This window comes from Emydura macquarii, unplaced genomic scaffold (assembly GCF_026122565.2).
Source record: "Emydura macquarii macquarii isolate MOO-44397 ecotype Brisbane River unplaced genomic scaffold, CSIRO-AGI_Emac_v2 contig_1253, whole genome shotgun sequence".
NCBI classification, from domain to species: domain Eukaryota; kingdom Metazoa; phylum Chordata; order Testudines; family Chelidae; genus Emydura; species Emydura macquarii.
The window spans coordinates 13,011,671-13,023,949 of NW_027131390.1; the positions used below are offsets into that span (position 1 = coordinate 13,011,671).

Here is a 12,279-nt window from a genome sequence, read left to right on the forward strand (position 1 = left end):
GAGCTTAAAAATACTTTTCGATTGAATGTGAATATGCTTAGAACTGGCTCAGCTAGTGAAACAAAGAAGTTTGAAAAAATCAGGCTGTCTCTTGGTAAAAGGAGTCATTTTAATTTTGAGTTCAATATTGCAATGCGGATGAGTAGATGTCAGCAATAAAGTGCAGGGAGATGAATATAGGCTTTGCCTGGTGTTCAATATTGTGCAAGGAAAGGAAATTCTTTAAAATTTGATTTACAATCTATTACTCAGACGGTTATTGGCATATCAGTGAAGTGTAGGCTAGTTACAGCTTGAATGGTGATTTGTTTGTCTCTTTATATGAATTCAGCTCACTTGAGAAAGTAAGATTTGTCTTTTGAAAAAGAACTACAGCACATTGTCTATTTCCTGCCCAAACACATCTTTTCAAAATGCTCAGGACTAGTATGAATAAAACGTTGACGATAAACTAGTAATGAGAAGCTTCTTTTAAGCTAAGGGAAGTACAACCGTCAGGAGAAAATTTGCAAAAAGTTAAAGATGGCTGAAGGAAAATTGGGATTAGTGACTCGTCCGTGATTTTTGCAAACATTTTCTGCCCCTTCCTACATATTTAGCGCTAACACTTGGGCTTCCACCCAACTTGAAACACAGCAAGATCTCTCTTTGCCTCCCGAGCCTGTTCTGAGCATGGATGGGGATATATAATGGATTCAGGGGGTTCTCTTTCCCCTCCCCCCGCCACAGGAGTGATCAGCAATGACAGCAAAGAATCTCTGCTCTCAACCTCCCTACAGGGAGGGCCTAAACAAAGTTACAATGGTCCCAAAGGAAAAATAGGAAGCCACAGATTTGGAGGGCCTGATTCTCAGTGACACCAGTTTATACCTGAGTGTCACGGCAATGACTTCAGTGGAGTCAAATCAATATCAAAGCAGTGTGACAAGAATGAGGTACGACTCCCCTCACAAACTCACTTCCTGAACTGAAATATTAGGGCTCAAATCACAATTATTTTATTTATATATATGTGTGATGAAAAATTAGTATATCCCAACTGAACACATAAATCCAGAACACACAGAAGAGCCTTGCTTAAGTGCAGAGTCTCACAGACATTTGGAACTTGGTAAAATGAGGAGTGGGGAATAGTGCGAGAGTAATGCATGGTGCATATTTCTTTGTGGGGGAGAAGAGGGATGTGACCAACTTTCATTTAACCAGGCGTTTTGAACCAGAATGTAATAAAAACAAGATGATCATGTAGTGATGGAACTGACTTCCCCTCCGCCCCCAATCTAGGTAATCAAAGGGCTGGTATTGCAAGTACTATGCAGATAAAAGCTGTGGCATGTATCTTCGATGCTAGCCTAGGTTTTTGCTGGGTCTGCCACACATTTTCCCACGCGACCTTAAGTACCTAAAATAACCTCTCTGCACTGCAGCTGACTCATTTGGAAAATGGAACTTCATGGGGGAGCTATGAACCTAATTCTTTCTTATTAGTAAAGAGCTTGAATATCTAGATGAAGGCACTAGAGAATGACAATAATTATGTTATTAGTATAGGTTATTATAGCAGCCATTATATGCTCAACAGTAGCTTATCTACAGTCTGTGGGCCAATCACCAGGGTCATCCCCTACTCTTTTGAATACTGGCACGTGATCATTTACTCTCCCCTGAGTATCCCACCCGGGAGAGGCAGAGAAGAGTTCATGTTAATGTCTCATTCAAAGAACAGTGCCACTAAAAGTAAGTCAGCTACTCTGCATTGCACTGTTAATTCACTGCACTGGAAGCCCAGGGTATTAGCCCACCACTTGATTGATATGGGAGTTGAACCCTATGACCTCAACGCAACAAGACAAGAATGATACCAAAGGAATCCTCTGCCACTCTCTTTCACTTCTAGTTAGTAGCATCCACCTGTCTGCACATAAATTGTTGGATCCAGCAACTGCTATGGAAAAGCTAATTGCATTTATGAAAGAAAAAAGTGTGAAGTGTGGAAAAGACGGGTAATATTTACATGTGACTAATTAGACTTCTAGCACTGTAGCATGCACATGTGGATCTATATAACAACATCGCATCATTCAGATTAGACAGAAACTGCACTAATTTTATTATGGACATTAACATTTTGCATAAACAAACTAAGTCTTTCTGCCTTTCTTTGACAGTGGTGGTATTGATTACACCTGTAAAGGAGCTGAAAGTGGTTAAAAATGACAAGCAAAGTGGAAGAGACTGGTAAACTCTGCTATTGTCGTCTCTTCGCTTTCTGTCCCTGCCTATTGTTCTGGCCAAGGTGCAATGGCCCCTTGCTGTTGGCTTATGTATCTTACTGTCCTTCTTTCTTGTGCCCTAAGATTCATCTGCAGAGCACTAACAAACCCGTGCAATGTGTAACTGGCAAACTCAACTTTAAAGAAAACCCAAAATATTGGTAATGCAACAAATACTAAGAGAAAAATATCACAAATAGCCAGATTGTGACATATAGTGCTGAGTTGCAGAGGGAACTCGGGGAGGGATTGTATCTCCTAGGCCACTTTCCTGCAGTCGCTAGTGAAGGGATCAGGGCGGGGATGTGGCCAAAAATGTGCTGGACATCAACCATCCTCAGCTGGTAGATGATCCCTGGGGGGGGTCATAATAAATGGCACTGTTTGGAGCAGTTCCTAGGCTGCTCTGAAGTACATCAAGATGAGAGCCGGCTTAGAATCACTCCAAGGATAGGGAACTACAGCAGTTGTCTTTTGGTTCCCCCATCTGATCCCAAGATTCTGGCTGTGACTCAGTGCTTTCTGACTCTTAAAATTATGGTGAAAGCCGAAATACTTTGTGTTTTTCTTAAAGCCCCACCCCTCTTGGATTCATCTGAACATGTGAGAATCTCATCTGTCATTTTTTTAAAAGTACATTTCTAGCCCCCATGATTGCAGAGGACAGCATGAAAACACGTCTCCAATTGTGACCTAAATGTTCAAAAAAACCCAGAAAAATCCAAACCATTGGGGGCAGGGTTAATCTTGTTTTTTGGGGACCTCATTTGAGATTTTAGAATGCTGGGGGTTGGCAATGCTGATTTACATCTCAGGTGTTATACCCCATATTCTACGGGGAAAGGGTTCTCTGGTGCATCTTCTGTGAAAAGGAGAAAATGAAGTAAGAATAATTTGTCATATTTTTAAGATATGTGTATCTGTACAGGGTATCTGAGGCAGTGTTTTTGAACAGAGACTCTAAATAGAGGAGAAGATAGAATATTCTAAAAAGAAAAGGGAACTATTTAGAACTATACCAAAATATTTTAAGAATGGAAGTTAAAAGATGATTCTTTTAAATATACTGGCTTCACTCCTTTTCTGTAATGGAAGAGACTGATATGAACTTTAGCTGAACTCTGAATGAGGAGAAAGATATCTACACAGAGGCAAAGATAGTTCAGCCTTTGGAAGAAAGCATTGGGTTTCCCAAAGATATTTTACTGTGAGTTAGAGGTGGATTTAGTTAGGGAAATATTTTGGTTTTGCAAAATATCATCAGGCAAGGTTTTGATATTGCAAAAACAAGACCATGGTTTGTTTAGATTCAGTCCCATTTTATTCAAACCAAGTTTGCGAATTCCAAATTTAGCCCATTTCTGCCCTTGAGTGTAATGGAAAAAATAATCAGTGATTGAAAGGTGAGTCTGGTTTATTTTCTGATATGTGTAATATTTAAATCCAGCCAGGATCAAGCGTAATATTTATGTTGGAGAGTATTGCATTTTTTCATTTAAAATATCAAAATGTCTCACACACAGAAACAGTAGGAGAATTAGAAAGTAAAATAAGATTGGTGAAGGCTGAAAAAATCTGGACTGATTGTGCTGGGATTTTATTTTAAAATAAAAACATTGCTACCTAAGGGAAATTTGTATTTGGATAGTGATTAGTGATGGACAGAATAAAGTACATTCTCAGCATGTCAAGCAGGGAATTAGAGGCGCTGCTTGTGTTAACATTAAAAGCTGTTGTATGCATGGCAGTGAAAATATACCCTTTATGTCTGAGGTGAAGGAAATGTATGCGGTTCATGTTTATGCATAAACATCTAACAATGAAGAGGGAAAACAGAACTGTTGACTAAGCTGTCTATTTATATCGACAGCAAGCTTGTGATAATGAAAAGAGGCTTTAATGTGTCCCACGGCCTAGAGGAAAACTCTGAAAATTTAGTTTTTGAGGGGCAAAAATAGTAGCAATATCCCTCTTGAAGTTACAATGAAATATTTGTTGATGGATTTCTGAAGAGCAGTATCAAAGAAATGAAAAGGAATTTGCAAAACAGAGAGAAATCCATTCTTTTTGTGGAGTTAGAATTTGTCTTACATCTGTGCTTTTAAGCTTTTTTAAAAAGCCAATTGTACTTTCAAGGTCATGTTTTAATCAGAGGGAAAGTATTTTATATGATTGTATTTGTATCTGTAATATGACCAATATGATCATCAGCTCAAATCGGCCTCCACTGATGGCCACACGGCCCCCCAAAAATGCACAAGTAGGTACAACCCAAGGTTGGCTCTATCACTCTGGATAACAGAGCGTTGTGTGAGGCAGCAAAAGAATAAGCAATAGAAACTGCTCCGAAAATAGTAGTGTATTTTCAGGAGAGGTGGAGAGGGAGGTGAAAAATTTTCTTTAAAAAATAATTTACAGAAATTTTTTGGTTTACTGACAAAAAACAGAACAGGTCTTTTCGTTTTTCAAAAGGCTGAAAAATGTTCAGTTTTAGTTGGTTTTGATTTACATTTTTTCGTGAAACACTTGGAAATTTTTCAAAAGAAATGCACATTTTTCCATGAAAATTGATGTTTTAAACAAAATGCCATTTTCCATCAAAAACACATTTCAAATTGAAAATTTTTACAGCTCTAGTCAGTAGCTGCTTTCCTTTGGGCGTATGGTGGTAAGGGCTGACATTTGTTGGTCTGTCTAGCACAGGAGAATTCCTAACCCCAGCTATCCACTTTGCCATCAGAAGTTGTCAGTCTTAGCAGCCACTCACGCCTACTCCTGCATAGGAAAGCAACATTTTCATTTGTCTGATCTTGCTCCGGTCTTTCAGAAGCTTGCTTGTGCATTCCACTCCTGCGTACTGCACTGGGGCACAGGGCCGGTAGGCTAATGCTCTCTGGGATTCGGATTCCGTGAAGCTTGTTTGACTTTGATATAGGCGGTGCTTAACAGCTCCAGCTCCTGCCGCTACATAATAAACCAGTTTCTCCAACTCATCTATTTCTGGGCTTGTGCGCAAGGCACAGCTCTGCCTGGTCATCACTTGTTATCACAGTGGAGGTGTGAGATGTACTGTGCCCGACAAAGCACTTAGTCAACACTCGCAACAGAAATAGGTCACCTATATTCTGAGATTACCTAGTCAACAAAGGCAACACAGTCTGTCTTGTGAGTGACCCAAAGTTTGCAGAGCTTTGATACTGCAAAAAAAAAAAAAGTAACTAAGACGCAGCACAAAATTAAAATAACAAAACCTACATTTTGTAACTCACCAGGGTTGTCTAATCCCGCTGTGAGCTCACATCTTGCTAATGGGATCATGAGGAAGGTTCAGTTAATGTTTACTAGCTTGCTGTCTTTCCTTACTAGCCTGAAAAAGAAATACTCTCCTAAGGGAGGTTTGTCTTCAAGGAGAGAGGGCCATAGAAAAGTATCACAACTGCTGGTTGTATTACATCTAATCTTAGCTCTGTCGAGCCTCTGCTTCCAGCTTTTTCATCCCCATGTATCCCTGCACCTGTGTGGAGCACCCTCTGTGGAACTCAGGGAGAGGAAATGCTGCCCCAGAGAGTAGTTCTCCAGGGGAGGTGGGAAGGGGACAATGCTGTTTATACATCTACCAGTGGCATCTCTTCGGTGTATTTTATAGTAATCACAAGATCAGGGATTGTGCTCTAGGCAGCTTCTGAGATGCAAGGTGTTCTGAAAAACTCTGCCATAGAGGAAAGGTATAAAACTGATCTAAAGTCTCATATTCTAGACTTTCCTTCACACAATTATTTCTTTGATAGGAAATCTCCAAGGAAGCTCCATTGCTACATAAAGCTACGTTGGCAATTCAACGGTTGGCACGTTACTCTGAGTTAGTATCTAACCAATATCCGAGCTTGACATTATGGCTTCAGGAGTTGTCCTCTTTTATACAAGATATAATAGTAAGCTCTGGTCATGAAAAAGAACTTCAGTAGGGGCTTAAACCCCATGTCAAGATCAAATTCCCACTAAAGTCATTGCATTCCTGGCCTAACCCACTTCATAGTGGTGCTGTGTTTTGTTAAACACCTGCCATGTTGTAGCCCACAGGTGGTTGTGTTCCAGTAGCGGATAAAGTGATTTCGACATATAGTTTGAGTGTCTCCCAAGTCCAAGACTAATACTCTAGTCACTAGCCCCTCCTCCCTCACCACTCCACTTCTGTAGAGAGCTGCCTCTGCAGTTTATTCCTCCCACTTTTAAAAAGCATCTGAAAAAGCTATTTTTTTCCCCAATAAATATTTTCATTTTTAATCTCTCAACTACGGTATGGTTTCCCACCCACCTCTTAATGAAGGCACACTATTCTACTCTCTCTCTGATTTTCTATTGTGTATCATGATGTTTTTAATTGGATTGTATTTTCAGTTGTTTTTCAGATCACCAGGAGGAATCATTATAATAAAAGCCTGGCCCCACACTCCTCTCTTTCAATCACAGCTACATCAGTATTTTAATACAAGGAATGGAGGAGGCAGGCTTTGCTATCTATAAAATGTTTACAGAGTAGTTGTTAGTCAGCCTATAAAGCACAGTGAATTGTCCTGAAGGAAGAGAAAAAAAGCATGTAATGATCTCAAGCTGATCAGAATCAACAGTCTTCTGCTACAAGTTCACAATAGTTTGCACTGACCTTAACCACTGTGTGTGGTACCTACTGTAATAGATGTAGTGATTCCAGATGTGAAAATAAGAGTTACTGACAGGAAACCGACAAAGTTAGATGGCTTAGACAGAAAGTTTTATATAAACCCTGAGGATTTTTAGAGTTTGCAGTAATTAACCAGGCATTACTGCCTGGTGTGGAACAGACAGGGAACATTAAGTGACGGTGTAGTGTACTAATGATGTCACTCTCAATACATTAAGATGGTTTATAGTGATGGGGGGGGGGGGAAGAGAGATGAGGAGATTCCCTAGTGCAGAATTTTATGCCATCTAAGATTGCGACCCTAAAAGCAGGCAGAAAGGGGAAGTAACACACCAACTTGTTGTTTTAAATGTTTTTCAGCCTCCCTAAGTTATTAAGCATGTGTCTTATAGCCAAAATCATTATGTTTGGCTGTCTCCAAATTGAACAAATCAACATGCACTTAAAAAATGCATAACCAGCAGCTGTAATAAAATAGCCTGTAGTCCATTGAGTTCTTCACTTCAATAAGAGCAAAAGACTGTACTGTAGCGTATCAGCTTATTACTGGCATGCTTATTTGTCATCAACATTTTAAACTATCTGAACAACAACAAAAAGTTGATCAATGTTTAATAAAGTCTTTGTAACCACAGTGCATATCTCCCAGATGGGTATCATCATCTTTTAATAGCCCAGTAGAACTATTACCATTTCTTGGCTGCAGCTGTAAACCTTACATCACCACTATGAGAAGCAAATTCTTGTCTTCTTGTAAGTTCTTTAATAAGCAAATGTCTATGGTTCACCAGCGCTGTGTTATAGAATGAAATAAACCGATAGTGATGATTTGTGTGGAAAGTAGTAGACCTTCATTTGCATGTATTAGTCATAACAGATGAGCTAGGATTTAATATTTTTATCTGGTTCGGTGTTAGAGCAGCACGCACACAAACAGAAAGACCAAGGGACAGAGATGGAATGCAATGGTTTTCATTTTGAATATTAAACTGCCAATTAAATATCAGTTAGCAGGAGAAGTATCTCAGCTACATTTCTCTCTTGCCTACCACTTTTTTCCTAATTTCTTGCCATGTTTTGTAACTGATTAGAGGTCAGTACTGTACTTCATTACTTAACTTCACCTGCTGCATTTATTATTATTCATCATATATATTGTGTTAGTAGCTAGAGGCCAACCAGTACAGGATCCCGCTGTGCCAGGCACTGTCCACAAAACCATAGTTATTAACAATAGTCTTCAGTCAGTTGCAACCAAAGCTGTATTATATAGATTTAGACAGCACAACACTTACATACTGTGCAATGTGTGTACTTAATACATTTTGTCTTTGTCTGCCTTCTGTTATCTTTCTCAGAGATCAAAAATAGCCGTCTACGAGAAAATGTGGTCATATATGAAATCAGCAGAGCCATCTGTATTCACCAAAACAACAGCTGACGGGGTGGCTAGAGTGCGGAAGTCAAAGGGAAAGTTTGCCTTCCTGCTTGAATCGACCATGAACGAGTACATCGAGCAGCGAAAGCCATGTGACACAATGAAAGTTGGTGGGAACCTGGATTCCAAAGGCTATGGTGTAGCAACTCCAAAAGGCTCAGCATTAAGGTGGGTGGAATAATATAACAATATATATGTTGTTATAGTATTCCACCTACCCTGATGTATTGTGTTGTCATTTTCTTTCTTGTGGATTTTGAGGTAACTTTAAAAGTTTAAAAATCTTCAATTTTCCATGGAGTAAAATAAGACGGTAAATTATGGTTTCATTTACTTAATGCATCCATTTTTAATGTTCTCTATGTGTTGTCCTTTCTGATTGTTTGTTGCTGTTTTAATTTTACAGTTCAATGGCTTTTTCAATTTAGATGGTAAAAGCCAAGTTAAACTGCCATATGTGACGAATGTTAATTGCATGATGTGGTGTTCTTGTTACTTTTTTTCCTCAAAGACAATTTCCCCATCCCGCACACTTCAGTTTTGAGCAAATGTTATCCTCCATGCCACCTTCCAATATTTAACCCTGTATTTGCTGTAGAAACATTTTTATAGCTCCACATTCTGTGAAATTTAGCCAATTTGTCCTCTTGTGCTCCTTTTTTTATACGTTACGATTTCTTAAGCATTTGTGCATTTTCTTACAAGTTATGTTTTATCGTTTCAAGAAATGCTGTTAACCTGGCAGTATTAAAACTGAATGAGCAAGGCCTCTTGGACAAATTGAAAAACAAATGGTGGTACGACAAAGGAGAGTGCGGCAGCGGGGGAGGTGACTCCAAGGTCAGCCTCAATGTCACCACAATCGGGTACCTTAGTAAAGAGTAATCGGCAAGGCTGTTATTTTACTTGTCAAGGCAAAAAAGAACACAGATTAGAACCATATGAATCATCATGAATAAAAGCCTCTTGCTTGTGCAGTAGCTTTTTAAATGAGAGTCTAATTTGCATCATGTGCAGTTTTGATCAAACTTCAGATCCTTATTTAACTAACAGATAGAGGCTCCATTCGTGTTGGCCCTACCAGAGGTGCATTAAGTTAATAAGTGCTCATCTGAGCTCATAACTGTACAAGAAAATAGGGATCACATTTTAATGCAGCATGAAGCATTGAGGCCAAGTTGTTTCATAGTTCAGTGATTTAAAGCTATTTGTTGTATTTTAAGAGACTTTTTTATAGGGGACAGCACAAGTTTTGAAGTCTGCAGGATCAGTTCTCCTTAGCTCTTTTCTGCTGGCTTAAGATGGCCATAGCAGTCTAGTACCAGCATGCACAGCTCACCTCTCCAATGGCCTGATTCTGCTCCCTCCAGAGCCAGTGGGCGTTGGATCAGATTCCAGAGGAGAGATGTGTTTTGCCTTTGGTTACCCATAAATCAGAAAAGTAGGTTTGGTCATAAAACAAATTGCTAACCAGGCTCAGTAGATGAGGGTAAGCAGTCATCACAGCAGCAAGATTGTGTTTAACACTAAGGGCAGATTCGCCCGTGACCCCCTAATGGCAGGAATAATTTTAAGTACTTGGAAATTGCAGTATCTGTGAATAGAAATAGGAGATGTTCAGGACTGCCTGTTCAGTCTCTGCTTGCACAACTGAAGTGTGTGGTGCTCTGGAAAGGATACATTTACATTTTGAAATGAAGCTTAAAGAAAGCCAGTTTAGTGGGACGTAACCTAAAATAATAGCACATAATCTTTAATACTAAAGCGACAGTCACTTTGTAAATATCTTAGAAGGGTATAAAATTATATTTTCTGAACTATTTAAATAGATATTGGGTGAAACTCCCAGCAACTTCAGTGGAACCAATATTTCACTCATTATTTTAACAGTGTGAATTTTAGCAGATAACTTTTAAGTTACTTTGGACAACTCATATTTTGCAAAAGCTAATCAGTTAGTGTACATGTTTACTGACCACTTCCTCACAGAACTAAGTGATTAACACTTACGTTTGCATTTATCTGTGTGATTCACACAGGGAAGCTGTAGTGGACTAGGTAGTATCATTGCCATGACATTGTTGATCATACAGAGTACAGGAATTACCAAGAAAATTAATTCAAAATGCCTCAGATTCATTCCCAGAATTACAATTTCCAGAAATATAGTCAGTATAATCAGTTATTTAAAGAACAGCAACATCTCGTAAAAAACACTTTTGCATTGGTCCAAAATACTGCAGTAACATTATTTTTAATAAGCTGCAGAGTTTGGGACAATTATTGCAAATTACTATAGTGTTTTATTAATAAACGTTGATTGCATCTGGCTAGTTAGTGAATTAATCTGTTACTTCAGTCATCTGAGATATCAGCAAAAGCAGTTGTACAATAAAAGGAAAGAAAAGACTGAAATTCGGATTGATTTAATCATTCCAGTTCTTCAGTACTCATCACCAGCCTGGAAAAGAGTGAGAGTGTTAAAAGGCTTCTTAGCTCTCATTCTTGTCCCTCATACAACCTTTTACAGAATGTTACATGTGCAAGTATATGAAATGTTTAATTTCCTCCCAGCATCCAACACTTTATTGTCTGCCTGCACCCCGTGAAATAGATTTCTTTGTACAATGCAGCTTCAACAGACCATGCCACTTTTGAATTCACTGAATTACAAAACAGCCAACTAACATTTACAGTTCTGAGGAATCTAAAATAGAATATTTTTATAACGGTAATAATAAGAGCAAGGTCATCTTTCCATTTTTGTACTCGCTCAGGCATCCTTTAAAGGAAGTAATGCTCTATGTTAACAAGTACTCAAGCCTGCGTTAGTCGATGCTAAGAAAGCATAGTCAATTATTCCATGATAAAGTATATAACTCAGGGAAAGACAATGGAAATGAGAATCCTGGATTTGTTATTTGTAACCGTGAATCACAAATCTCTCTCTCATATTTATTTGTTGTTTATTGTCATATTCAATGGTTAAGGGCTGAATGGTAGTTTCAGCTGTAAACCTCAATCATCAGGGTTTTATTGCTCAGTCAGCGTAAGTCCCCTGGGAATAAAATGTGGGCCAAGCCAATTCTCAGACCAGATGCATACTTTCTCCTAGGAGGGAAGAAAGAATCTTAAAACTGATTATGCTGGGTTTTCTTAATTATTACTTCTAAAGTTGTCAAAAATAGATTTTTTATTTTAAAAGTGTTAAGTTCGAATGGTGACATTTTGCAGACACTTAACACCACAAGCTGGTGTGTCTTGCCATTAAAATATAAAGAACAATATATTCCCAACTGTGCAGAAGGTAGCTCAGCTGTAATGTTTTAAAGGGATTCTGTTGACATCATACACCATTAAAGCAAAGCTTATGTTGTCATCTGAACCCCAAAAGAGAACTGTAGCCCTACACAGGTACATTTGGCAGGTACCATTACATCATTTCATATTCTATATGGTTAAAGAAAGATCTTTACCTGAATTTTCTCCCTCTTCTCCTCCCATTTCTCTCTCTAAAGTCTGTAGTCCTCTCCCGTGGCCCAGCCTCGCAGATTGAATTTTTCAATTATCTACATTATTTTATGTAAAAAAGATCCCCTTTTCAAAACTTAACCCAATCTTTTATGTATTGATGATGATAAACTCACAAGGTAGTCAAAGATGGAAAAGCATCCCCTGAAGAGTCTGTACATTAAGAATAGACCTGAAGTGTTTCTTAGAAATCAACTAGCACAATTACGGTAGCAATGAACTTCTATTAACATTGTGACAAATACAAAGGATCTAATGTAATGTCAGTGACACTGCTCAGCGTTGGCATGGTATCAGTTCTGAGGAGAAGAACCAGTATGATGCTAATTCAAGTGTTAAAAAATATTTACATGCTG

The 12,279-nt window shown here is 38.6% G+C and overlaps 1 protein-coding gene across 5 annotated transcripts in view; it reads left to right on the forward strand.

The window, feature by feature from the left end:
* GRIA3 (glutamate ionotropic receptor AMPA type subunit 3) overlaps positions 1–12,279 on the forward strand; it is a 185,284-nt gene that overhangs the window by 145,849 nt on the left and 27,156 nt on the right. For 4 of the 5 annotated variants that reach the window (XR_010919702.1, XM_067548186.1, XM_067548187.1 and 1 more), the window contains 2 exons: positions 8,313–8,560; positions 9,118–9,232. Coding sequence is in view for 4 of the 5 variants with exons in the window: in XM_067548186.1 (XP_067404287.1) it covers positions 8,313–8,560; positions 9,118–9,232 (363 nt within the window). In the remaining variant the exon portion in view is untranslated. The remainder of the gene's footprint in view (positions 1–8,312; positions 8,561–9,117; positions 9,233–12,279) is intronic. The other variant, XM_067548185.1, reaches the window with a different exon arrangement.